General features: G+C 43.0%; 1 protein-coding gene and 1 long non-coding RNA gene across 8 annotated transcripts in view; one reads left to right on the top strand and one right to left on the bottom strand.

Annotated features, from left to right (window-relative positions):
- COL24A1 (collagen type XXIV alpha 1 chain) overlaps nt 1-27,538 on the top strand; it is a 186,625-nt gene that overhangs the window by 152,925 nt on the left and 6,162 nt on the right. For 2 of the 3 annotated variants that reach the window (XM_069981559.1, XM_069981558.1), the window contains 24 exons: nt 170-214; nt 604-657; nt 6,123-6,176; nt 7,117-7,170; nt 7,518-7,571; nt 8,115-8,168; nt 8,481-8,588; nt 9,797-9,850; nt 10,739-10,846; nt 11,196-11,249; nt 12,134-12,187; nt 12,481-12,537; nt 13,782-13,835; nt 13,947-14,000; nt 15,020-15,073; nt 16,903-16,956; nt 18,801-18,908; nt 21,575-21,682; nt 21,775-21,882; nt 21,959-22,012; nt 22,118-22,180; nt 22,541-22,594; nt 25,695-25,730; nt 27,138-27,173. In XM_069981559.1, the coding sequence (XP_069837660.1) occupies nt 170-214; nt 604-657; nt 6,123-6,176; nt 7,117-7,170; nt 7,518-7,571; nt 8,115-8,168; nt 8,481-8,588; nt 9,797-9,850; nt 10,739-10,846; nt 11,196-11,249; nt 12,134-12,187; nt 12,481-12,537; nt 13,782-13,835; nt 13,947-14,000; nt 15,020-15,073; nt 16,903-16,956; nt 18,801-18,908; nt 21,575-21,682; nt 21,775-21,882; nt 21,959-22,012; nt 22,118-22,180; nt 22,541-22,594; nt 25,695-25,730; nt 27,138-27,173 (1,533 nt within the window). Of the gene's footprint in view, nt 1-169; nt 215-603; nt 658-6,122; nt 6,177-7,116; nt 7,171-7,517; nt 7,572-8,114; nt 8,169-8,480; nt 8,589-9,796; nt 9,851-10,738; nt 10,847-11,195; nt 11,250-12,133; nt 12,188-12,480; nt 12,538-13,781; nt 13,836-13,946; nt 14,001-15,019; nt 15,074-16,902; nt 16,957-18,800; nt 18,909-21,574; nt 21,683-21,774; nt 21,883-21,942; nt 22,013-22,117; nt 22,181-22,540; nt 22,595-25,694; nt 25,731-27,137; nt 27,174-27,538 lie in introns of those variants that run through there. The other variant, XM_069981560.1, reaches the window with a different exon arrangement.
- On the bottom strand, nt 101-27,513 carry LOC138799853 (uncharacterized). 5 transcript variants are annotated; one of them, XR_011364318.1, is made up of 9 exons: nt 27,358-27,513; nt 12,116-12,173; nt 7,499-7,698; nt 7,124-7,381; nt 2,707-2,991; nt 2,388-2,425; nt 1,796-1,878; nt 1,456-1,567; nt 723-1,273 (listed from the first exon to the last, which is right to left on the bottom strand). It is a non-coding gene; the product is annotated as an uncharacterized lncRNA (long non-coding RNA). The 5 variants fall into 5 exon arrangements; XR_011364320.1 differs by having other exon boundaries at nt 2,832-2,991; XR_011364321.1 differs by having other exon boundaries at nt 2,388-2,773; nt 2,863-2,991.

Here is a 27,538-nt window from a genome sequence, read left to right as displayed (position 1 = left end):
TAATACTTTGTTATTCTTGATGGACATGAGCATTTACATGGTTATTTCCCTGTCAGTCTCCATTCTTTAACCCCCCATGATCATGTGAACTATAGACTGCTGTATATTTTCCCATTGTCATGGCTTCTGATATATCTGTATAAAGTTTCTCTTTTATATACTTACATAGGGGAAGGTGGGAAATCCTGGAGAAAGAGGAGAACAAGGAAAACCTGTAAGTAACATGTGAAATGTGGCAGATGCTGACAGATCATGTAATGTTTTTTTGCTATTTATGTTAAAAAGGAGATATAATAAAATGAAATCGGTATAGTAACAGGTAGCTATAATATCTACTGAACTTCTTCCATTTACAATGCAGAAAGACAGAAAGATAAAATTCTGGCTATCTGTGGCCACCACTAGGGGGAGTTTATCGCATACAGATTTCTGCTAATATGTTTTATGGTTGTAAACATTAAGCTTTCTGATTACAACTCAACTCAACATGCTGGGACACACAAAGAGTTGCAGTTTCTCAGCCTCGGAGCTAATGGTCAGAGACTGTTCTATCACTCTTGGTATATCATAGTGATTGCTCTTTTTTTTTCTTTGAATTTAAAGGGCACAGCGGGTCCATCAGGAAGCGCGGGAGACGTGGGGCCTCCTGGAGAAGCAGTATGTTGATTCCTTATACTATATTACATAAGGTTCTTTTTATTATCGTTTCTAATGCACCAGAATATTCACACAATCTTTTTATAATAGGCAAGGAGAGAACTTGTCACGGTGGCAAGGAGTGGTATGTTTGCCCACCCCTGAATGCACTGTTACACGTCTTTTCAGTTAGGTAGGACAAGTGTGTGTAGCATGGTGTCGTACGCTAATGAGCTTAGAGTTCAGGCACTTAAACGGTTAACGTCTTTACTGAAGTAGTGCAGTACAGAGGTATAGTATCTATATCATTTGCAGAAGATCCCATTAGGGCAGTAAACATAGTTTATGAATCTCAAGAACCCAATAGATGCTTGCACGTTGAATAATACACAGCTGGCTTGGCTGGAATACAAGAGGAGATAAGGCTTGCTATGTTCAGGCACAGCTTGGTCGCTGGTAGAGATATGAGTTGACACAGTCTCTGTATACTTTAGACACTTGTAGTAGAGTAGACCTTGACAAGAATAATTTAGAATAGCCTTGACTTTAAGAAGTTGTAGTATTGGGAGTCTGCAGGCTGCAGATTGGGGACCTATTCAGACACGAGGTACTCCGCTGGGGCCGTTAGAAGAAAGTCCTGTATCCAAGGGAATAAAAATCTGCCTTAGCTATCCTGTAGGCATGGAGTGACACAAGATCAGGGATTACAGGACCACCCAGTGGGAGAACAACCCGTTGGGGGTACCCCTTAAGAACCTGGCGTGTTGGCAGTAGAGACTTGACCTTTGCACTTAGCTTGACTACTGTGTTGTACAATACCTCAATATACTTGCATAGCCTTCAGAGGTAGAAGATATAGCTTCCCAGTGTGAACAGGTTTGGTCCTGCTTTTTATCCCAGTCCATCCTTGAGGTGCTTTAGCTGGAAATGGCTAGAGTGTAATTGGACATAAAGAAATCAGGAATAGTCCTGTGACAGGGTCTAGGCCTCAGGCCAAGGCCTAGAAGATTTTCTTAGCGTACACTCTGTAATAATCATTAATCACTTCTGGACACACTCTCCTCACTGACATGAAGTCCCACCCCACTATATATATATTTATCAGTGGCATGAGTCATATGATCAAAAGAGACATTAATATACCCTTTAGTAGTTTTACCTTCAGCCGTGAAGACATAAGGTCCAAATCACAGTGACACCTGGTGGCAGGCGCCGCATTCTACAGGTCTTCAGCCCCGAATCCTATAACACATAGTACCAATCAATACATGCTGCTACATTAGCTGTGGACACCCACTCTGGGATACCAATACACAGCTATCAACACACCACTGTGCCAACCGACTAATACACTGCTGGGCCAACCAATACACTGCTGTGCTAACCAATATAACTTTGTGCCAACTGATACACAGCTGTACCCACCAATACACCACTGTGCGACTACATATGTTCACTATATGCTGCTTCACTGTGCCAGGGAATTGCAGCTCCCTTCAAGTGAAAGGGGCCTGTTGATGTTTCCCACACAGAACCCCATACACATTGGAGAAAAGTCATGCAAACTTGCAAATTCAGTAGGACTGGTGAGTTGTCTAATATGTATGGCGGCCTCTGGACTCTAGAAGAAAAGGATTGGGCATGTTATATTTCAACTGATCCGACCTTATGTTCTTAGTGGGCTAAGCCTCCGCTAGAGGAGTCCAGCGGCAACTTCCATCCCCCTCTGTTCAGAATACATGGATACCCACCTGAGCATTGATGTGTATGCAGTGATCAGGACAGGTATCTGGAAAAGAGATAAACGTCATAGTGTGGTGCACGTCCCTTGGTGGGTAGTGCCTGAGTCACCCACAACCCAATAGCCTATGGTAGATGTAATAGAGGACAGATGGAACAAGTGTTCAGCTAACAGCTACTGTATGTGTATGGTTATCCTAATGCCAAATCATTGTTACACCCCCTCCTTTCTTAAGATCAGTGGGGGTCCTAAAGGTCTGAACCCCAAAGATCATAGGTTGGAGATATGTCCTAGTAACAAAAAAACTGTGACTGTGCACAGTTTATTACCATTATGTGATGCTTTCTCTTAACGCTTTTGGTTCAGAATTTTGTGCAGGTTCCTTAAAGGGGTACTCTGAAAAAATGTTTTCAAATCAACTGGTGTCATTAAGTTATACAGATTTGTAAATTACTTTGATTTAAAAATATCCTGTCTCCCAGTACTTATCAGCTGCTGTATGTCCTGCAGGAAGTGGTGTATTTTCTCCAGTCTGACACAGTGCTCTCTGCTGCCACATCTGTCCATATCAGGAAATGTCCAGAGCAGCAGAAAATCCCCATAGAGAACCTTTGCTGCCAATAAATGAGAGTTATTTAAGAAAAAAAAGACAATGTATAACTATAAAGCAGAACAATAGGTAATAGGCACAAAGAGACATATGTTTTTTGTAAAGAAAAAAAAAGACATACAAAAATAAATAAATAAATAAACAAACTCCGCATTATTGGCATCAATGGATCCATAGCAACTCAAACTATAAAATTATCACATCACTTATCCCACATGGCGAACGTCGCTAGAAACAATCCTATAAAACTGCCAAATTTTTTTATTTGCCTTGCATAACAAAAGAATTTTAAAAAAAGCCATATGTCGCCTAAAATGCCACCAATAAAATAAAAACTGAAAAATCCTGCAAAAAGTTCTCGTACAGCTCCGCCAAAAGAAAAATACAATGATGAATAAATATTAATTTAGAATTAATATATATATATATATATATATATAATATTTTAATTGTATAAAGGGATTACACTATAAACAATAGTATAATAGTATAAAATATAACGCTATCATCAGATTCATCCTGCACTGTAAAAAAGAAAATAAAAGGGGGGGGGGGGGGGGGATTTTTTATGTTCAACCAGTTAAAAAAAAAAAAATTATATTATTAAAAACAAGCTCTAATTCACCTCCCTCGATGGAAAATTTATGGTATTTCTGTAATTATAATAACCCAAAGAATGAAGTTATTTATGCCACATAGTGGACTGCGAACATTTTAAAAACAATGGAAGAATTCTTTTTTTTTCGCTATTTCTACTAAAAGTTAAAAAAGGTAATCAGTATACTTAAAAAAATACAGTTACAGTTACTTAAAATAAGAAAAACAGAATAAAACAAAATATTCATCCTGAAAAGGACTAACCTGTCCTGCACTGTCTGCTCCTGGCTGTGACCACAGTGTAGATCTGGCTTGGGTGGCTCTGATTGATGGGGGTGCTGGTTGTCGGCACCCCTCCAATCAGTTATTGATAGGCCATACATATGTGAAATTGGGGAAGGTCCAAGTAGGCCGGTCTCAGAGGAGTTAAAGTGAATCGGCGTCCCGCACATCTCTAAACCCTACATGTGTGCTTTTTGTTGAACAAATGCTTTTTTAATCTCCCATAAGTGTCATGGAGGTGAGAACTAGGGCTCATTATTAAAAAAAATTAATATTTGAATTGTATAAAGAGATTACTCTATAAAAATAGTATAATAATATAAAATATAATGGTATCATCAAATTCATCCTGCACTTAAAAAAAACTATGCCTTCAACCAAGCCCTCTACATATCAGAGTCTTGAAAAGGGGTTGTTTACCCCCCAAAAATTTTTTTCAAATCAACTGGTGCCAGAGATTTGTAATTTTCTTCTATTAAAAAAATCTCAAGTCTTCCAGTACTTATCAGCTGCTGTATGTCCTTCAGGAAGTGGTGTATTCTCTTCAGTCTGACACAGTGCTCTCTGCTGCCACCTCTGTCCATGTCAGGAACTGTTCAGATCAGTAGCAAATCCCCACAGAAAACCTCTTCTGCTCTCCAGACTGAATAGAATACCACTTCCTTCAGGACATACAGCAGCTGATAAGTACTGGAAGACTTGAGATTTTTTTACTAGAAGTAAATTACAAATCTCTGGCACCAGTTGATTTGAAAGAAATTTTTTGGGGGGTGAACAACCCCTTCTCTGGGCCCTCTTAGCAATTTTTAATGTGAACTGCAGCTGACAGATTCACCTTAAAGCCCTCATATACATCAGACATGTGTTAGAGGAGCCTGACAACATGATGGGCTGACCATCTAACGTATATATGGGAGGACTCCTGACTCTCCTCCAACAATGTCAGGGGAAGGATTGGGCATGTTAAATTTCAACAATAGAATCCATTTGTTCTCTATCTGACAGCTGGCCCTTCCCTACCAATTTTGTTCCCATGTAAGGCGGGATCAGAAGAGATAGCTTTCAGGCCCATAGCATATATATATATATATATATATATATATATATATATATATATACACAGTGGTACCTTGGTTTAAGAGTAACTTGGTTTAAGAGCGTTTTGATATAAGAGCTCACAGTTTTTCAAAATTAAGACTTGGTTTAAGAGCATTGCTTTGGTTTAAGAGCTCCCTGTACTGTGGGAGCGCGCATGGAGGAGGGGCATGGTCTGCATAGCGGGGTCTACAGCCCTGTACTCAGACCCAGAAGGTCTTCCTCACCTTACAAATCATACCAGATCCACTTCAGGCTGGGGCTTGCATCAGGGGACAGGACTGTGGAGGTAATCTCTCCATAGCTGTAACCCCTCTCTCCCCGGACAGAGAGCGCTGCTATACTGTGCCCACATCTGTCCTGCTCATTCCTTCATGCTCCCTGCAGTCTCTGTCCGCCCTTGTGTTTCCCATCCTCTCCATTACTGTACAGTAACTTATATATCACAGATTCTGCTGTTTCTGAATGTTTGTTTCATTAATTTTACATGTTATTCAGAATAATAAATCATTATTTTTGGAGTGTGGAACCAATTGTCTGCATTTCTGTGATTTCTTATGGGAAAATTTGCTTTGGTTTAAAAGTGGATTTGGATTACAAGCACGGACCCGGAACGGATTATGCTCGTAATCCAAGGCACCACTGTGTGTGTGTGTATATATATATATATATATATATATATATATATATATATATATACAACCTTTTGTTATCAGATATCCAGAATATTCCCAACACATATAGCACAGCCAGCTTTCTGACCCTGAAAACCAGATTGATTGGTCTGCCATTTGTAATCCTGTTTTTTGGTTTCTTAATAATGTAAAGAACAATAGCCCCTTATGAGGAATTCACTAACTTTCGGGAGTAATTCGGAGCAGATTGACATAACCCAGTGAAGCTCCTCTCTGCAGGATTATACCAGATGTTTATAGTTTGTTCAATTATAAAGCGAATATACTTGGGTTCAGACCATCAGACCCCACAGACTTGTACTAAATGTATCAGCTCAAGCAAATTACAATGTTCATTTTAGTGCTAAAGGAACATTGTCTGAACCGGGGAACTAAATGGAATCTCGCAATGAGATACATTAGGACCTTAAAATATTTCACTCTCTGGTTTACTAATATATTCTATATCATTTGTCATAAATGTTAGGGGCCAAGGGGACCCCAAGGAGATGCAGGACCACCTGGAGAAGCAGGACCAGAGGTGAGTTCCACCTTTTTGACTACTTAGCAGTTTTTAGAATGTGTTATATAATAGTATTGTATACAACAGGTAAATTATAGTCTATTACTCACCCTCTTCCAGAATGAAATAAACCAACCAACCAGAAAAATGCACCATGCTGCCTGCACCACATTATCAGGGTAGTCCCTGGTGGCTTCTGCCTGTCCTATTGGTCTGGATTGATAGATATTTCTTTACACCCCAAGTAGGAGAGATCTATTAATCAAGACTGGTGGCGTGGGGAGAAGCTACCAGGGACCACCCTCATAATCTGGTTCCATTTAATAGGTGCATGTCTCCAATGGCTTTCCTTACATCAAAAATTGAAAGCCATGCTTGTGATGGGAAGGTGTGCAGCCTTAGTAAGCTATCCTCCAGAGTTTCTCTCCCTCCTGTCCACTATTTAAGTTGCTGTGTAACTCACTCCTAATTAACACTGAGGAAGCAGAGATTCTTTCTTATGGATTTATCTTCTCTTTCTCTGAGCAGCAGCTAAATGGCAGGAAATTTATAATGAAGACTATTTAAAGTTGCTTAATACAAATAAACAATAAACAACAAACAATTAACAAAAAAACAATAAAAAGGTCAGTGCAAAGGTGTCCATAACCTTTAAAGGGGTTCAGCCATGATTAAAAGTAATCCCCTATCCACTGATTACTGAATGAAGTGGCAGTGTCTATGCTCGGCCTCTGTTCTGCTTCAGCACAATACTCGGCTATCTTTAGAATGGAGTTAAGGCTGAACTTGTATGCTGCTGCTCCATTCACTCAGAGGACAAAGGACCCATGTCCTCGTGATTGATCATGGTCCCATACTCAGTATCCCACCTTTCATCTATTTCATCATATTGGCCTGGGTTTGGGTAACTGTAAGAATATTTAGGCTGTATTCATGCTGTAACATTTATTTTATATAGGGATCACCTGGAACTGAAGGGAGTGTTGGTCCTCAAGGAGATCCTGGCATGAAGGTGAGCCATTCTGCGTCTTGCCTTGTAAAGGTTTCCTCTCTGGGAGTCAATAACGCAATACAAGTTTGGGTGTATCAGATTATACCTGCCTCATTATGATTGGTCACAATACCAAGCTGATCCTAAGCTTCTCGCATTGGGTTTCCATGGCTAAGGACCATGCACAATTCTGAGCATCAGCTGCAATGCAAACCTCTGATAGACTCCATGTCTGGAACAATAAAATCCAGATGTCTGTTTGTTTCTGACATAAAGAAGCTTATATATTGTCAATTACAAAATATCTTCTTTCATTTATCCTGCAAACTCTAAGAATATATTATCTTACCAATTTATCTTGGTTGTAGGGAGACCTCGGAAGTATCGGTAACACAGGGGCACCAGGAGAACCGGGCATCAGGGTAAGTATGAAGTATGGCTGTCGCATGATGGGAAACCTTAATTGGAAATCCAAATAATCCGATCGGTGATCATCTAGATGTGTGCCCACAGATCACTCTGTTTATCTTAACCTATAAAACCATTTCCCTTTGATTATAATGGGAAGTGGGCAAAAAAAAAAGAAAATTCTATTAAAATCAATGAGATCTTAAAAAAAAAAAAAACACAAAAAACCACCTCCAAATCAGCACCAAAATCCACACCGCAGAGTCCATGCTGATGTTGAGGTGGGAAGAAATAAAGACTTGAACTGAAGCCGCTAAGTAAGATGGCAGCGATGTATTTCCATCATTGAAGTCTTGTGATCAGTTTCCAGCTCCTTGGGGGCGGGCACTATAGCTGTAAGGGAGTCACTCATTGGCTAAACTAGACTCAGATTAGGGACAATTGTTGTACATAATGCCACAAGTTACAGCACTGGATTATAACCTCTGTTCCTCTATAGGTATACTGTATATGCCAAGCAATGTCAATTTTAACTTTAATTTTTATGGGATTAATAGGGGCAACCAGGTCCTGCAGGTGAAGATGGTGTTCAAGGAAAAGATGGTCCAAAGGTAACAACCACTTTTCAGACCATGACTCCTTTAACAATTTGGGGGGTCTCTCAGGTGGGACCCTCCATTGCTGCTTTATGATAGAAAACTGCTGTACAAACTATGAGATTTACTAAGGGTGATGGGACATTAATGAATCTCTCAGTTTTGGTAACTAAAGCCCTGAGGTGCAGGGTTCTCGTAAACCAGATAACGTTAGTAAATCAGGGCCAATATCTCTGGATACTGTTGCCTGTGACTATTATTACATTTATTATCATATATTTCTGCACCTAATGTTCCAGTGTTTTATATATTTGTGGTTTCATGAAGGGAGAAGCTGGTGATCCTGGTCTACAGGGAGAGTATGGAGAGAAGGGGGAAGGAGGAATCCCCGGCATCCAGGGATCTGGTGGAGAACCTGGCCGAATGGGATTACACGTAGGTTTCTCTTCTCTATAACCAATCATTATATCATTAATATTTTGACCACAACAATTAAAGCTGAAATAATCTGTATATGGATGGTTGGTTTTTTTTAATCTAAATTGGTTTAATATTTTATTGCTTATTAATGTAAAGGGAACCTGTCACATTGCAAATGATATGGAATCGATCAGCATCATATTACAGAGCAGAACGAGCTGAGCAGATTGATGTATATGTTTAGATAGATAAGCACAAAGAGAACGTGGAAAAAGCGGTGGCTTTCCTGGCACAGTCCTTCTGGACCTGGAGTCTGATGTTTGGATCACTGGGTTTCTTCAATGTTACCGGACACTGACTCCACGTTTTGGAGAAAAAAGTTCTTTATTTGCATTCGGCTATGCGTTTGGAGGCGCTCACCCTCCTCTTCATCAGACCTGAGCCAGGAAAGCCACCGCTTTTTCTACTTTTTGTTTGTGCTAATTCTGGTGACGGAACTCCTGATCGAGTTAGGCTGGGTTCACACTACGTTTTTGCAATCTGTTTTTTTTTTCATCCGTTCTTTGCATCTTTGTGGGGAAAGATTACTTGTTAATTCTCTTTTTAATGCTTACGAGTCCAGTGGCCTGTCCTATCACAAAGTGACTCTGCCCATTAGGCTCCTAAGAATAGAGACTGCAGAGATTTCAGTTAAAAAAGTTATACTGAGTGTTTTCCCACAATGACTTATATTAATTTGCTCAGCTCTTCAATCTGTGTCAGAAAGTTATACAGACTTGTAATTTATTTCTATTTAAAAAAAACAAACTCAAGTTTTCAAGTATTTATCAGCTGCTGTATGTCCTGCAGGAAGTGCTGTATTCTTTCCAGTGTGACACAGTGCTCTTTGTTGCCACCTCTGTCCATGTCAGGAACTGTCCTGAGCAGGAACAACTCCTTAAAGAAAACCGTTCCTGACATGGGCAGAGGTGGCAGCAGAGAGCACTGTGCTTTTCTCCAGAGTACCCCTTTAAATTCTTTAAAGGGACTCTGTCACTAGACTTGAGGCCACTAAACCATGAGCATGCCCTTATGCAGTTGAGGTTTGGCTCCTGTTTATATCACTCTATAAATGTCATGTACCTTTACAACAATTCTAAGCAGTACTGTTTTATTCATTTATTCATGGCGTGTGTTAATCTCTTTGGGTGTATAATAATAGCGGTTGCTTTATTAACAAACAGGGACCAGAAGGCAAACAAGGAAACCCAGGTCAAAGGGGCCGCCCTGGCAAAAAGGTGAGGGTACACCAGCAAAAACAGTCAAAGGCTTCATTCACATCTATTCCATTTGCTGCAAAAATCACATAATGTGCATCCCAACAGATCCTATTGATTTTAATAGGGTTCATATTGTTTTCTTGCAGTTTGAAAGAGCATTGCCCATTAGCCTCTTCATTCTGGAGGAAAGCTACTTTTCCCATGTGTCATATGCCTCCCTATGCACTGTGCTTACTCCCCTTCCCCACTCCCCCACTGCTGCTCCCCACTGTGGTCCTCTTCTTCCTCCACCTAGTGATGCTTTGTGCAGCCAAGAACTGGTCACTTGGCCCACTGATTGGCTGACTTGGCATGAAACATTATCAGGAAGAGGAAGAAGAGGACAGCAGTAGGGATTGTAAATCTTGGCTGCAGTCTCAGCTGGGGAGTGGGGGAGGTGAGTATGCCGTTTTAAGTGCATAAGGAACCATATAACAAATAAGAATTTTCTCCCAACAAATCCCTTTAAAGTGAAGCTCCACCAGATCAACTTTGGCTATATAGCAGCTACATTTAGAGAACAAGGTGATAAAAGGTTCAAGGTTCACAGCCTAGAAAACATCTTGGGTTCCATCCAAGATGATGTAGTGTCTTGTCTTATAAAATTCCACATCTCGATATGTAAGGGTGTGTTTCCATGTTCATGGTTTTTTTTGAGTTTTTAAAGCCAAAGCCTAGAAGGGATTCATAAAGAAGCGACGTCTCACTCTTTCCATTATACATGCTCTACATTTATGATCCGCTCCCGGCCTTGGCATCAAAAAACCTTAACGTGGGATCACGCCCTGAGCAAGCTTGTCATATGGAACACCTTGATAATTATTTATTTCACTAAAAATGACGGCGTTCTGATAATGTTCCCTACAGGGGGACAAAGGTCACATGGGGCCGGCCGGAGAGCCTGGAAGTATAGGTGACAGAGGAAAGAGCGGAGAATCGGGGCCGAAAGGATCGCGGGGCACTAGAGGACCACTGGTGGGTATTTACCAATGTGGAAGAAATCAAGCACCATTGATGCAATCAGACGTAACAGAACAACAAAGAACAAAAAGCAACACACAACCGGCTGTTTGTCTCTATGATATAAACTCTGTATTTAGATCAAAGGACGGCAATTACTGCGAGAACCAAAGACTTTCTTACTTATAATTCCGGGGGGCATAACCACTAGAGCGGCCCCTATCTCATTGCAGGAAGATGTCTTATTTACATCAAGAGGGAGAAATAGAAAATCCTTTGCCAATCAGACGCCCAATTATCAAGAAGACAACAAAGCACCAAGCGCTGCGCCATATGTAATTGTCATTTCCTTGTGTTTGGACAGGGGCATTTAGGAGCCATGGGGCCAGAAGGAGAGCCTGGAATCCCAGGATATGGGGTATGGACTACTTCATACTGTTTTGGTTATTATTTTGCTTTTAATGAAATAATTTAAAGGGGTTGTCCAGGCTTAGAAAAACATGGATGCCTTCTTCCAGAAAAAGCACAATTCTATTTGAAGTGGCTCCCTTGAAGTGGATAGAGCTGAACTGTAATACTACACACAACCTAAGGACAGGGGTGGGGCTGTTTCTGCAAGACAGTAGCTGTGCGGGGTACTCTGTGAGAAATGTTTTCTGTCAAATCAACTGGTGTCAGAAAGCTATACATATTTGTATTTAATAATAAGTCTTCCAGTCCTTATCAGCTGCTGTATGTCATGCAGGATGTGGTGTATTCTTTCCAGTCTGACACAGTAAACACCTCTGTCCATGTCAGGAACTGTCCAGAGCAGTCGCAAATCCCCACAGAAAACCTCTCCTGCTCTGGACAGTTCCTGACATGGACAGGGGTGGCAGCAGAGAGCACTGTGTCAGACTGGAAGGAAAAAAAACACTTTCTGCAGGACACACAGCAGCTGGTAAGTGCTGGAAGACTGGAGATTTTTAAATAGAAGTAAATTACAAATCTATATAACTTTCTGACTCCAGTTGGTTTGAAAGGAAAAAAAAATCACCAGAGATCCCCTTTTAATGATTTAATAATTGGTCAAATAGAGGACCAAAGAGCTGTAATAGGGGAAGACAAGTGTTATGTTAATGTCCTTTTATTAATGGTGCAGTAAAGGGGTCTTATGGTGTTACCTTTTGTTGGGTAGAGGCTTGAAAAATATTAGCACAGGTGCCGACGTCTAAGCCGATGTGAGAATAGTAATGAATATGATATTACAGTAATACTGAAAGGTAATCTGTATATATGACTTACCTGTATATTTCTGCACAGGGTCATCAAGGTCAGACAGGACCCCCAGGACCACCTGGACCTAAAGGAGAAAAGGTAATACATGTACATTATGTCTGATGTGGTGGGGTATATGCCGGAGCTGTGGGCTTATAATGGACGCCGGCGTCTAATGTGAAGAACATCAGGAGATCTGATAGAAAGGCACTAATACCAAGCACTATTACCAAGCACTCGCATTTCTAAGAGAGAATCTCTCATTACTTTCATGCTACCTGAGCTGTCCTCAGAGGATTCTCTCCCCACCCTGCTGTTGTGTTGTTTTTTTTCTTTCATTTTTAAAGAAAAATTGAAAGGTTTTTTTTTTTTCTTTTCTTTTTGCATTGTAGGGTTATCCCGGAGAAGACAATACGGTTATAGGACCACAGGGATCCCCAGGTGAACCAGTAGGTTTTTCCCTAAAGCATTTTTGTTTTAGGAGCTATATCCTCTTCTATAGACCATATACAGATCATACATGTAACACACTATATTACATCTATCTATCTATCTATCTATCTATCTATCTATCTATCTATCTTCTATCTTCTATCTTCTATCTTCTATCTTCTATCTCCTATCTATCTATCTATCTATCTATCTATCTATCTATCTATCTATCTATCTATCATCTATCTATCTATCTATCTATCTATCTATCTATCTATCTATCATCTATCTCCTATCTATCTATCTATCATCTATCTACCTATCTATCTATCTATCTATCTATCTATCTATCTATCTATCTATCTATCATCTATCTCCTATCTATCTATCTATCTATCTATCTATGTAGAAGATGGAGAGTCCACAGCACACCAGCTCAGGTAGTAAAAAAATGTAGTTTATTCCAAAAAATAGTGAACAAACAGATGCAACGTTTCGATAGCCTCTCGCTATCTTTCTCAAGCATGCATAGAAACATTGCATCTGTTTGTACCATATTTTTTGGAATAAACTACATTCTTTTACTACCTGAGCTGGTGTGCTGTGGACTCTCCATCTTCTACTTGTAGACTCCCTGGCCTGGGGACCTAATTCCTATAGCACCCGCCACATTGGTTTCGGAAGTGCGGCTTATATCTATCTATCTATCTATCTATCTATCTATCTATCCTATCTATCTATCTATCTATCTATCTCCTATCTATCTATCTCCTATCTATCTATCTCCTATCTATCTATCTCCTATCTATCTATCTATTATCTATCTATCTATCTCCTATCTATCTATCTATCTATCTATCTATCTATCTATCTATCTATCTATTATCTATCTATCTATTCATCTTTTCAATAAAAAATAAAATCACTCTTAAAATCACTCACCCCACTTAAAGGTACACCTGGGTCACTCCTCTCACCGTCTGCATATTTCATGTATTGTTTCCCAGTAGTATTCCCCATCCTGTGGCCCTACAGCCATTGCAAAACCACAACTTGCAGCTGTTGAGGCATGCTGGGAGTTATAGTTTTGCAACAGCTAGAGGGCCGCAGATTGCCACCATTGCCGCACCACTTCTTGTACAGTGATGATAGATAGTATGTATAGTATGTATGGTATGTATAGTATGTATGATGGAAGTGTTCATGACTTCAATAATGTTAACTGGTGAATAAAACACTAAATATATACTTTTCCCTGTAGGGTCCTCCTGGAGAACATGGAGACCGAGGCGAACCTGGAGATGAGGGCTATAAGGTGATATAAATATGCACAGTTACAGCCATTAGTATATGTCACTGAATGGTTCAGGCTCCTTCATAGCAATCTATGAGAATAAAGTGATACAATGTCACCTTTCTTATATAGGGAATAATTGGTGTCATTGGACCAAGGGGCGCTATCGGACAGCAGGGACCTCCAGTAAGTCTCTATCATTCTTCTATAATACTTTCCCACTACTCATCTATAGACCGGAGGGGAAATAGGTCTTACTGGTCTAATGGCATCAGTGGTGTAGCTGCAGGGTCACAGGGGTCGCAGGGGGTGCAGATCCATAAACCGGAGCGGAGGCGAAAACAACTGTGTGTTAACCTATTGCTCTCAATAATGATATTGCTCTATGCTGTTCACCAACTAGGGTTAGTGTCCCAGGCCTCACAGATACAAAGTCTACAGGGGCCGCAAAGGTACATGAGACTACAGGGGCTACACAGGTATATAAGACTACAGGGGCCGCACAGGTATATAAGACTACAGGGGCCGCACAGGTATATAACACTTCAGGGGCCGCACAGGTATATAAGACTACAGGGGCCGCACAGGTATATAAGACTACAGGGGCCGCACAGGTATATAAGACTACAGGGGCCGCACAGGTACATGAGTCTACAGGGGCCGCAACTGATTCAGCCTCACATCTTGCAGCAGCTTATCTCACCATGAACAAAAGGATATATGTGAGTGTATTTATTGGAGACAGGACATCTATAAGACCATAGAAGGGGGAAGGACCAAAGACAAGCATTTGCATCAGGGCTGTGAACCTTTAGCTATTCCTCTGCTAACCTTGTACTGGATGGATGGATGGATGCATCCATGGTGGGAGCCACAATCTTACATAGATCATAGAACTAGAGATGAGAGAACCGCAAGCACGTTGGGGTTCATCCGAGTGTGCAGCATTTGATAACGGGCGGCTGTAGAAGTTGGATGCAACCTTAGGAAGTCTTGGAAGATATGAATACAGCCATAGGCCAATGGCTATATCCATGTTTTCCAGGACTCCCTAGGTCTGCAACCACCGGTAACAAATGCCGCACGCTCTGGTTGGGACGGTCCCCAGTATGCTCGAGGTTCGCTTATCTCTACATAGAACGGCTGCATGGTCTATAGGCCATTGTGCTGATCTGCACTATTTAACATTGTGATTGATATTTTAGGGGGAACACGGTGAGAGAGGCGACCAGGGACAGAAAGGAGAGCGAGGATTTGTGGTATGTATTTATATGATTATTAGGATTTCTATTATTCTGGATTTGGAAAACAAACGTTTGAAATCATTTTCATGCACAGTTCAGAGACTTTAACCTCCTGTTAGGTTCCCATAGGGTCAGGGAAGCCGAGAATGAACAGGATTTTACTTGCCTTTATCCTCAGCGCCGTTTCCTTGCCCAGGAGGTGGTGCACTGATCCGCCCTGCCGGCCCTCCCCTCCTCTTGAATATAGAGGCAGCGATCTGCAGTGACGTCAGTCTGGTGCTGCCCCAGTATTCATGAGGAGGGGTGGGCTGGGTTGGTAGTCCCGTCCACAGTGCACCAAGCTAATTCACATACTGATTAAATTGAAGATTTTGCGAAAAGGGCATCGAGGCTGAAAGTAAAATAATTATCATCCTCCTTAGCGTTCTGTGCACCTGTTCTGTGAGTCTTCTAACCTGCTGTTGGTTTCTTATTCAAGGGGTACTCCCATCTGCACTGAAGGCTTCCCAGCCTCCTCAGGCCTGCCTAGGGCCATCGGAGATCTATAAACAGCTGAAGCAGATGAATTTCTCACATTGCTCTAATCAGAGCTGCACACAGTGAAGCCCCACAAGAGCGTTGCGTAGCTCACCCGCTTTATGTGTTCTCGGCTTCCAGGCTACATGCAGTTGCCATAAACAGGCCAGAGGGGGCCGGGAAGCCTTTAGGGGAGATGGAGGATATTCCTTTAATTTCTTATTTTTATTTTGGTAAAATACTGAAAAGAGCAGAGCAGTTCAGATTTTTCAGATTCAATTTTTTTTTCTTATTTACAAGACGTAAAAACATAATTCCTTAAGGCCACGTGCTCCCACATTCCGCAAGTTCTCATTAAGGCTCATTGATTGGGCTGTTCACACTGTCCGTTTTATGGATCTGCAAATATTAGGGCCGTAACTGTGGCACGGATTTATCCAAAGAAGTCTATGGAAGTGTCTGTAATTTGCGGATGTTAGAGAAGTAACGTTTGTAATGTCTGAAAACATTTCGGATCACCTTAATTTGATCACTTTCCCATTTTTGCATTACTGATTACAGATGCACTCCGGACAACTTTTCTGTGGATTGTGGACATTATATACGGTCCTGAATCACCCGCAGGATTCTATTGGGCATGGAGACCCTTCAGGTGTCCGTGCCAGAAAATAGGCCCAGAGGTTATAGGACCTGTCCTTTTACTTGTCCATAATTCCAGCACAGATGCCCCATAGACCTCTATGAGGGAATCCAGAATTCTGGACAGCTCCAGATGCGCATCCAGAAACTGTCCGGAATTCTTGTTGCACTGCATGGTAACCAGGGCCAGTGTCAGCACCAGTAAGTGCCGCTGGGTGCTGATGGCTTTTAACTGTAACCTAATCAGGAGCGCATATCCCATCTCCTGTCAATCACTCTTCTGGCCAGAGGCAGCATTTTGCCTCCGGCCACAAGAGGGCGCTCTCTCCCACCTAGCACTGTGGCACATGAGTGACGTTACCCATGTGCTTGCAAAGCTGGAAGACAGAGGGAGAAGCCGGCTGGGAGCACAACTGCAGCCATGCAGCAGGTGAGTATATACCTTTTTCTCCTCCATTTTTACGGTCAGGAAGCACTGATGGTTTCCTGTATCCTCATGAAAGGCTTCCAGGTCCGTGTTTCCTGATCATAAGAACGGCCAAGTTCTATAACCTGGAGGTATCCACAGGGCTCCCTTTACATAATTGTATTTTTATTGCACCTTTTATGACCTATACCGTATAGCATTGCAGTTCTTTTCATGGTAGCCGACCCTCTTAGCCTAAACTCTACAAAACTTTATATTTCAGGGCGCAAAGGGAAAGAAAGGAATGAGAGGAGCAGCTGGCAAAGCGGGAATTCCTGTGAGTGATGTGGATATCGCGTATGACAACTTATCTCTCCTTTCAATTGAATATTATTATAACATCAGTTTCTTCTCCCCGGTGATCCCACATGCAGTAGTCGCTGGATTAGGACCAGATGTTCTGTGCTTTATCTATAATCAGAAGCCTGGAATATTTTACCAGTGAGAGAGAAATGTAACTACATGATGGATGACGCCTCTGATCCTTTACCGTTATATAATGTACACAGCCACCGTAATAATGACTACACCATAGACAGGGCTCCGTATACAGCTAGTGGGGCCTATGAGTATAGAAACCCTCTGGACATGTAACCAAATAGCTGTCAATGCGCATTCTCATACATCAGGACACATGTATCATTGCTAAGAGCCGGGCAATTCTTCCATTTAGTAATGTGATACTGGAGTTATTTCTATACATGACCTCCTTGCAGAAACTTTAATGTAGTGTGATACTTACAGGTTCACTATATACAGGACCTGAAGGAAATATACAGAGCAGAGTGCATGTTTTTGTAATACATGATAGTTCATATTCCTGCTGCTACTAGTACTACCAGTGGCATAGCTATCAAGGAGGCAGACCACACAACTGCTATGGGGCCCATGCAGCATGGCCCCCGTACCAACGACCCCTTCCCTTCCAGCACAGCCCTCATGGCGCAGCAATCACCTCAGCACCCCCAGGATGGCACTCAGAATTTCCTGAGAGAGCCCCGCTCTGATGGAGGGCTCTGACCACTTTGGAGTTAGTGGTGATACATTTGAGAAATAACCTGTACTCGCGTCTATGACAATCCGTTTATTGCTGGGCAAAGGCCAAGTGACAAGTCCATTAGTACAGGCCCCGGTTAAGTTGCTCTTACCCAATCTGCTGGCCTGACTGAAGCTCCTGGAGGTTTCAGGGCTCAGAGACAATCAGGATAGCTCCTCGGCATGGATAGGATGTAGTACCTCTGTGGTATTCTCACCCAAGGTGTACTAGCCGGACGTGGGATACAGGAACGCTTGAGAAAAACTAGCAGGCTGAGCATACACTACTACTCACTACACCTGATTTCACTGATCTGCCCTGTTCTGAGCTTGTTCTGGTCTGAGCACATGGCCCACTCCACCTCTGCTTATAGACTTTTGTCAGGTTAGCTATTGGTGGAGAGAAACCTGGGGAGTTGGGAAAGTATCTTACAGGGATTGGTGGACAAGCCAATTAACAGGCGGCAGACATGTGCCGAGTCACATACACCATGAACCCTTCTGCTACAGTTCCCTTCAGCTTGTGCTTCCAGTAATAGAAAATACACAGTGACATCTAGTGACCAAAATGCAGTATGACCTTTACCATCCACCGAATACCCATCAATACATTACCCTAAGTACTGACCTACATGTACACAGAAACAGCAGTGGCACGTGGGTTCTGGGACACTACTACTACCCATACACAGCCTCATATTTCCTGCCTTATCCAATTGGGCGATGTGTGACCAACAGTAATGGCCCTATAGATAATTCTTTTAGTCCTGCCAGCATGATGATTGAGGCTTGGTAATGGAGCACCGCTCTGTGTTTATTTACAGGCTGTTCATCTAAAACAGGGATGAGGATCCTGTGGCCCTCCAGCTGTTACAAAACTACAATTCCCATCATACCTGCACAGCCAAAGCTTTAGCACTGGCTGTCCAAGGATTATGGGAATTGTAGTTCCCTTTACAGCTGCTGCTGATGTATATGTAGATTGAGTGCAACTGTATCCACCTCAGTAAAGCCCTTTAATATTGCCGGAACCCTCCATTATATGTGGGTATAACTTGTCCTTTTTTTATTTTTATTTAATTTAAGGGAAAACAAGGTCCACCTGGATTAAGAGGTGCAGATGGATACCCTGGGTCTGATTCTGTTGTTGGGTTTCCTGGAAAGCCTGGATTGCTTGGAAAACCTGGGTTACGTGTGAGTATACAGAACAATGGGCTCAAGGAATTGTAGATGTTATACTTACTACACAGACATGTTTTTCATATAAGGGAAAGTTAAAAAAAAAAAAAAATGGTTGTTTAGTGTTAGTTGGGGTCAAGGGGGTGGGCAGTGTGAATTTACATAATTAAAAGCCATCGGTGCTTTATCTGACCTCTTACTATGCGGCTGCCATAAAGTGAGTAGTTTTATTCACAGGATCAGTGGAAACTATCCCACCACTCGGACCCGCACCTATCATGAGAAAAGAGGTCGGTTGTCTCCTGTGAGAATGGAGTGGCCACACATGCTCGACCACCTAGCCAGTCCTATAGACAATAAATTATGAGGTGGTCGAGCATGTGCACTGCTGCTCCATTCATTTGGAGGACTACAGACCTCCATTCCTGTGATGGGTGGGGATCCTAGCACTTACTATGTCTTTATTGCAGGGGCTGTTTACTATGTGTGTATTGCAGGGGCTGTTTATTATGTGTTTATTGCAGGGATGTCAGCTATTTGCATGGAATACACATAAACACACATGACTTCTACAGTGCAGAATAGAAGGGCCTCAACGTTCACATGTTGTGTGTGTTAAATAATATCAAACCCTCTAATGTCATCCAGAAATCATCCCCCGGCTGTTTGATGTAGCCATAAAAGAGAAAAGTTATGGAAAATCTTCTTCCTTCTGACTTTTCCTCTGTTTTGTTGTTTGTATTTGGAAAAAAACCTTAGAAAATGAAATGTTCGCCAAATGCATAAAAACCTGAGTTTTATTAGACGATAGAACATGTGCGGAAAACCATGTCCAGTTTTTCTTTCCGACCTTTCCTTTATTTATAATAAACTTGTGAAGAACATTTCTTTCTAAAAATGAGAAAAACATCACATCCAGATATGTCCTGGAGGTGTCCTCTTCTGTGAAAGAACAGTGGAACTTTTTCTCAGAAAGAGCACCACCGTTGTCCTTAGTCCGTGTTTGGTATTACAGCGCAGCAGGGGTGTACCTAGGATTCAAGGGGACTCCATTGCAAAAAAAACCTGTATGAGGTCCTGTATGCACCGCTCAACCAGACCAGCATATATACTCAACCAGCACAGCCCTCTGCAATATCTCGTTCTGGTGCGGCCTGACGGTGTCCTGTGGGTGCTGGTGCAGCCGGCGGGTGTGCAGGGGGTGCAGGTGCTGGTCCAGCCGGCGCGTGTCCAGGGGATGCGGATGCTGGTGCGGCCAGCGAGTGTCCAGGGGTGCATGACGGGTGCTGGTGTGGCCAGGGGGTGCAGGTGCTGGTGTGACCGGTGGGTGTCCTGGGGGTGCGGCTGGTGACTGTCAAGGGAGAGCCGTACTGTGGAGACAGATCACGCTTAGCCAGGGCAAGCCCCAGGCCCCATAGCAGCTGTGTGGTCTGCCTCCATGGTAGCTACGCCAGTGCTGCACAGTTACATTCTAGTACAGGGATGGGGAACCTTCAGCCGTCCAGCTTTTGGAAAAACTACAATTCCCATCATGATTGGACAGCCAAAGCTTAAGGGGGTTATGGAGCACAATGCAGGAGTTACCATCATAATCATCATCCAAAAGGTCACTAAATCTGTAACATGCCCCTAGAGGAGTTAGTAGTTCCATTATTACTTTGCATCCATTTAAAGGGGTATCCTCAGGATATGGGATAACTAGCTGATCACAAAGGGTTTAACTGTTGGGACCCCCATCAGAATGAAGCGGTGGGCCCATTCCATTCATTCCCTATGGGAGCTGCAGAAACAACTGAATATAGTGTTCAGCCGTTTCTATTAGCCTCTATTGAGAATAAATGGAGTAGTGGTGCTTGTGTGACTTGCCATTCCATTCCAAAGGGAAACAGGGGTCGCGTTTATTAAGATTACTGGTGACCCCAGTGGTTGGACTGTTATCCCCTATACTGTAGATAGGAGATTGTCATGTGGGAATACCCCTCTAACTGTCCAGAGCAGCAGCAAATACCTATAGAAAACCCCTGCTCTGAACAGTTCCTGACACGGACAGAGGTGGCAGCAGAAAACACTGTGTCAGACTGGAAAGAATACACTACTTCCTGCAGGACATACAGCAGCTGATAAGTACTGAAAGACTTCAGATTTTTCATCAGAAAGCAGCAGTTGAGAATGGGGGGAAGGAGACTGAATAGATAATGACAATTATGAAATGAATTGCTAGTCTCCCAATGGGCAGCAAAAGTTATGTTTGAGTGTAATACCCCCTTAATAGGGTGGCTCCAACCATGTGGGTGATTCCTACCCTGTAGTAAGTGCAGGAAAAAGTAACAAAACAGTGAAATCACTTGTGATCGACTCCACAACACTTAGACATAGAAAAGACACCAAAAGTAGAAACACTTCAAGGCTTTTTTCCTGTCAAGAAGTACAGCTTCATCAGGGAACGGTCGGTGTCTGGTAATTAAATGCCTCAAAAAGGACACAAAAGTACCTACATAGTGTCCGTATAGATAATAGTGGGTGCCACCACCATCAGATCATAGTGTCTGATGGTGTATTCATCAAATCCAAGTCATTCAAGAACGCTGATATATAGTAGACATGTATGCAATCTTCAGAGGGGCTGTATATCCCTGATAAGAAGATGGAAGATGTAACGTTCTATATTTCTATTACTATAGGGTGAAAGTGGCAGCCCGGGTCTAGATGGACTGGCTGGTTTACCTGGCCGACCGGGGCCAAAGGGTTCTCCTGGCCCTCAAGGAAGTGAAGGAATGCCAGGACCGAAGGTATACCACCGCCATCCATACACACATTACTTACTGTTCTACAGGATATTGTGACAATTCCAATTAATTCCATACATTTTTCACCTTTTGAGGGGGAGACAGGACTCCGTGGTTACCCGGGGAAAGCAGGCTCGAGGGGGTTAACTGGAGCTGATGGCGATCAAGGACCAAAGGGTGAAAGTGGCCTAAAGGGGCTGCCGGTAAGTGTCCATCACTTCTTATCCACTTAAGGAATCATGCAATACATATGCAATAATAAGATTTGTTTGTACACAGGGAGAAGATGGTGATCAAGGTCTCATGGGGTTCCAAGGGTTTCCTGGCCCAAAGGTACAGTATGACTCTTGTCTAACCGTGTGAGGAGTAGTAGATGGTAACATTCTGTAGTTTCAACATTTTTAGATATTTATGTTACCTTTTTTCCTATGTTTTTAGGGTCCTTCTGGTGGTATTGGTCTAGTGGGTATCATCGGTCCTAAAGGTCCTCCTGGTCAAGCTGTAAGTGTTCTTTATTGTATTAGACTGTATAGCTGCCCAGTAGGTATAGGGGCCCATTGCCACCCTAAAAGCATCTACAAGCTTTGATATTGGATGAAAGAACTCACGTCTACTAGTGGGCTGTTAGATGAATAAGAGGGGACCTCCATATTGAGTTACTTGAGGGCTAGGGGCTTATAAAGGGTCATTGCCGAGGGGCCACATACTGTCTGTGTCCACCTCCTTGCGTATGGGTTATGAAGGAGGAAAGCCCCAGACCCCCACGCCATCCACTAATAGCATTGTCACATGTACATAAACCCTGTGGTGTTGGGATATTCTGCATTGTGTTTACTTATACTATCTTATCCTTCCGTAAAGGGAAACAGTGGTCCTGTTGGCCCTGCTGGAATCATCGGACCCTCAGGCAATCTGGTGAGTAGTGAGAAACCTTCCTCCGCTGAGATCTGGACCCTTTGGTGTCAGTTTCTGGAAATCTCTGACACTGCATCCTATTACAGGGATGGAAATCTCTAGGCAGTGCCCAAGGGGTTTTCATGTCCCGGACCCATTGTTATAGTGATCTGACTCTCTGACGTGTATCTATGACATATGGGACCCCCATCTAGTGTTCACCTCTATATACGAGCTGTCTCCATTCCTGATATGACATTGCTCATAAAGTAATAACTTTGGAGCACTTCTTCTTATAACTTCCGTTCCTCTGTTACTCCCCCTGAATAATAAAGCATAAATTGACAACTGGGAGTTACCATTCCACGTGTCAAAGAGGCGTGTCCCTACATTACATCCATATGCCCCAGTAGGACTCTTTAAGGATTTTTTTCCCTCTTCATTTTGACAAGATGGGGCAAAGTCCCTTTAAAGGGAATGTGTCACCTAAATTTTCTTTTACTGATTAGAGTCAGACACTAAAACTTGTTCTTTTATTCTAATCTGCTTTTATTTTCTGACTGTAATTTTTTTTTTATTCACTTTTTTTTACAATGCTATGGTGGAAACCATCTTGCCTATATCCAAGACTCATGGATATAGATGACAATAGACAGACTCTATCCCCTTGATATAAATGTGAGACATTACTGAGCGAGCTCTGTGACCTGTGAAGAGGTCATTCCACAGGGAGCTGTTATTGTCTCCTCTATCTACTGGTGTCACATGACGCTGCAATGCTATACAGATCACTTTACGGCAGCCTCCTCTTATTACTACAGACACAACAGGAAGTCTCAGTGGTAAGAATGAGAACTGCAAGATATCAGGATTATTTTATAATATATATAGAAAAATGGAAAATTTGAAAAATGTCACCAAAAATTTGTTTAACACAGAAACATTATTTGTACGATAAGTCATTGTCTGATGACACATTCCCTTTAAGCTTTGATCCCACATAGAGTATTAATCCATATAACTGTATATCTACACATCTGTACTCTGAGGAATACTGGAATCTCAAACCTAGTATTAAAAATGACAATGTGTAAATAATACCACATGTGTATATACCGTATACATCATGACAGGCCGAACATTTCCAAGATAATATAAATTGAACCCTTCAGCATGATAGTGATGGGGCCGGGGATGGAGACACGCGCCTCACATATCCGCTGTCTGGTGCTATCACTCAGCGGCCACAATCATGTCACATTTAAATCCAATGAAGTTTATAGCTGCCTGTAGCATTGTGCCCAGGTGCAGGGTCGGTCTTGGCATTTCTGGGGCCCCAAGCGAAGTTATGTCTGGCCCCCCCCCCCCTCGACACGCGTTCCAAAACAATAGACCGCTGTGTGTTGTCCCCAGTAGTATATACCCCTTGTGTCCTTCCCCCAATAGTACATACCCCTTGTTTGCTTCCCCCAGTAGTATATAGACCCCTGTGTGTTCCCCCAGTTATATATAGCCCCCCCGTGTGCTCCCCCAGAAGTATATAGACCTCCTGTGTGCTCCCCCACTAGTATATAGACCCCCTGTGTGCTCCCCCACTTGGATACAGACCTCCTGTGTGCTACCCCACTTGGATATAGACCCCTGTGTGCTCCTCCAGTAGTATATAAACCCCCTGTGTGGTTCCCCCAGTAGTATATAGACCCCCTGTGTGCCCCACCAGTATTAAATAGACCCCTTGTGTGCTGCCCCAGCAGTATACAGACCCCTGTGTGCTCCCCCAGTTATATATAGACCACCTGTGTGCCTCACAAGTAGTATATAGACCCCCTGTATGTTCCCCCAGTAGTATATAGACCCCCTGTGTGCCCCACCAGTAGTATATAGACCCCTGTGTGCTCCCCCAGTAGTATATAGCCCCCGTGTGCTCCCCCACTTGGATATAGACCTCCTGTGTGCTCTCCAAGTTGTATATAGACCCCATTCTGCTGGCCCAAGTTGTATATAGACCCCCTGTGTGCTGCCCCCAATAGTATGTAGACCCCTTTGTGAAGCCCCAGTAGTCTACAGCCCCCCTGTGTGCTCCCCCTGTTATATAGCCCCCCTGTGTGCTCCCCCCATTTATATAGACCCCCGATGTGCGCTCCCCCAGTTAAACAGACCCCTGTGTGCTCCCCCTCCCATACAGTATATAACACAATAAAACAAACACTTATACTCACCTGGGTCCGGGCGTCTCCTCTTCTCTTCACTCTTGTGGCTGCAGGAAGGGTTTTCCCTGCGATCACAAAAGACCGCACTCCCCTTGTGCTGGCGCCGATGCTCCAGTGATGTCACTGGAGCGCCGGCACCACAAGGACAAAGCTGCCACTTGTGACCGCAGGGAAAACCCTTCCTGTGGCCACAAGAGTGACTGACAGGAAGGGAGCCAATGTCTCCTGCCCTGCCAGTGCTGCTGCATGTAACTATGAGCGCTCATTACGAGTGCTCATAGTTACAGTTCAGAGGGCAGTAGCGAGCGGGGCAGCGGCCCTGTCCAGCGGTCTTGAGCACAAGAGTGGGGCGTGGGGGCCCCCCTGGATGTTGGGGGCCCCAAGCGATCGCTTGGTGTGCTTGGTGCCAAAGACCGCCACTGCCCAGGTGTAAGAAGGAGGCTGTAGCTATTAATATATGGCTGTGTCCATAGAGATCTGTGCATGTATCCTGTCCATAAAGATCTGTGCATGTATCCTGTCCATAGAGATCTGTGCATGTATCCTGTCCGTAGGAATCTGTGCATGCATCCTGTCCATAGAGATCTGTGCATGTATCCTGTCCATAGAGATCTGTGTATGTATCCTGTCCATAAAGATCTGTGTATGTATCCTGTCCATAGAGATCTGTGCATGCATCCTGTCCATAGAGATCTGTGCATGTATCCTGTCCATAGAGATCTGTGCATGTATCCTGTCCATAGAGATCTGTGCATGCATCCTGTCCATAGAGATCTGTGCATGTATCCTGTCCATAGAGATCTGTGCATGTATCCTGTCCATAGAGATCTGTGCATGTATCCCGTCCATAGAGCAGCCATGCGAATAAGATATAGTATTGACGTTTATTAACTTTATGTCTTCATTTTCAGGGAAATCGGGGCGAAAAGGGATCGAAAGGCGAAATGGTAAGAAAATATGCTCTAGGATTTGCCATCTTTTTCTTGTTTGTGGTGGTCAGCACAGTAGTAGAGTAGTGCTGTGCTGGTATAGTGCTGTACTATTGTAGTGCTGTGCTGCTATAGTGCTGTACTATTGTAGTGCTGCGCTGTACTATTGCAGTGCTGTCCTGCTATAATGCTGTACTGTTACAGTGCTGTGCTGCTATAGTGCGGTACTATTGTGGTGCTGTGCTGATATAGTGCTGTCCTGATATAGTGCTGTAATCTTGTAGTGATGTGCTGCTATAGACCTTTACTATTGTAGTGCTGTGCTGATATAGTGCTGTACTATTGCAGTGATGTGGCCCCTTCACTGTTTTCCTTTTGCAATGGCACTCATGCCCTTTCACTGTGCCTTATAAGTGCCGCAGTCCTTAATTCTTAGGATCAGTAGGGTCAACCTCTGGGACCTCACAATCATGCAATCATGTTATAAGTTGAGAATATTCCTTTAAAGGGGTACTCTGGTGGGAAAAAGTTTTCAAATAAACTGGTGTTAAAAAAAAAAAAAAAAACTACCCAGAGTTGCTACTGTCCAGAGAAGTATCAAATCCCCATAGAAAACCTCTCCTGCTCTGGACAGTTCCTGACATGGACAGAGGTGGCAGCAGAGGGCACTTTGTCAGACTGGAGAGAATTCACCACTTCCTGCAGGACATATAGCAGCTGATAAGTACTGGAAGACTGAAGATTTAGATAGAAGTAATTTACAAATCTGTAACATTCTGACACTAGTTGATTTGAAAGCCTTTTTTCCCAGAGTACCCCTTCAGTATTGGGGTATAAACTGGACTGCCTTTAAAACAATTGGATAGGGCAGCGGGCCAGGGAGTAGAGCACAGATTTTGGGTCAAAACTATTGTATCTTTTAACAAATCTGTTCTGTATTAGAAGTTTTTTTTTGTGTCAACCAAGTTGTAGGGTGGTCTGTGTATAGTTACCGGAGAATGAGCTGTAAATGTCACCCCTATAACAAGTATCAGTGAGTGATTCCGGAGCATTGTCACCTGACAGAGCTCCTTATAGTATCTACAGTATCTGGTGTCCTGCACAGTGGGAGATAGCTGCAACACTCAGATAGGGGGAGCAAATCAATAAAGAAGCTACTACATGCTCATAAAGGGTTAACCCGGAGCTGAGATCACACACTGCAGCCCCCATTACGGCGTTCTTGGGGTTAGTACATTGTGTCCGCCTGATGTAAGGGAAGCTTTGTCCGTCCTGGGGAGGGCAGCGTAGGAGCTGCGCAGCGGGAACTCTCAGCATCCATCAGGTTAACCCTTTGTGGTACATTACATCTCTATTCACTCCTATTATGTAAACTTGCTGTTCTCTCCCCCATTGCCTTTTATAGAAATTCTGTTTTATTTCTAGGGACCTCAAGGACCCCCAGGAAACCCAGGTCTACCTGTGAGTATAATATCATACCGATAGCTTCATGTGTGCACGTATTCAGCCAAGAATCCCAGATTATTTCCCAGCATGCTATGCTGTACCTTATGTCCCGTGAAATTGTGGACAACATGACAGAAAGCCAATGGTTTCCAATAATAATATAAAGCCAACTTCCCCTGTTTCCAGAGGTGCAACTCACCCTGACATGTAGTACCGCCCTGTACTGTAGAGAGGTGCTACTAGACAGGGATTCCATCAATGGAGAACAGCAGGATCCTTCACATGTGCCACAGATCCTGACTGTCTATGATTCCGTATGTCGTGGGGGTTCGTGTTACAGTGGATCAGAGCCATTGTTGCAGCTGTAAAAAAAAGAACTG

Source organism: Dendropsophus ebraccatus, chromosome 8, assembly GCF_027789765.1.
Source record: "Dendropsophus ebraccatus isolate aDenEbr1 chromosome 8, aDenEbr1.pat, whole genome shotgun sequence".
Lineage (NCBI taxonomy): Eukaryota > Metazoa > Chordata > Amphibia > Anura > Hylidae > Dendropsophus > Dendropsophus ebraccatus.
This window is presented reverse-complemented; position numbering and strand designations above follow the sequence as displayed.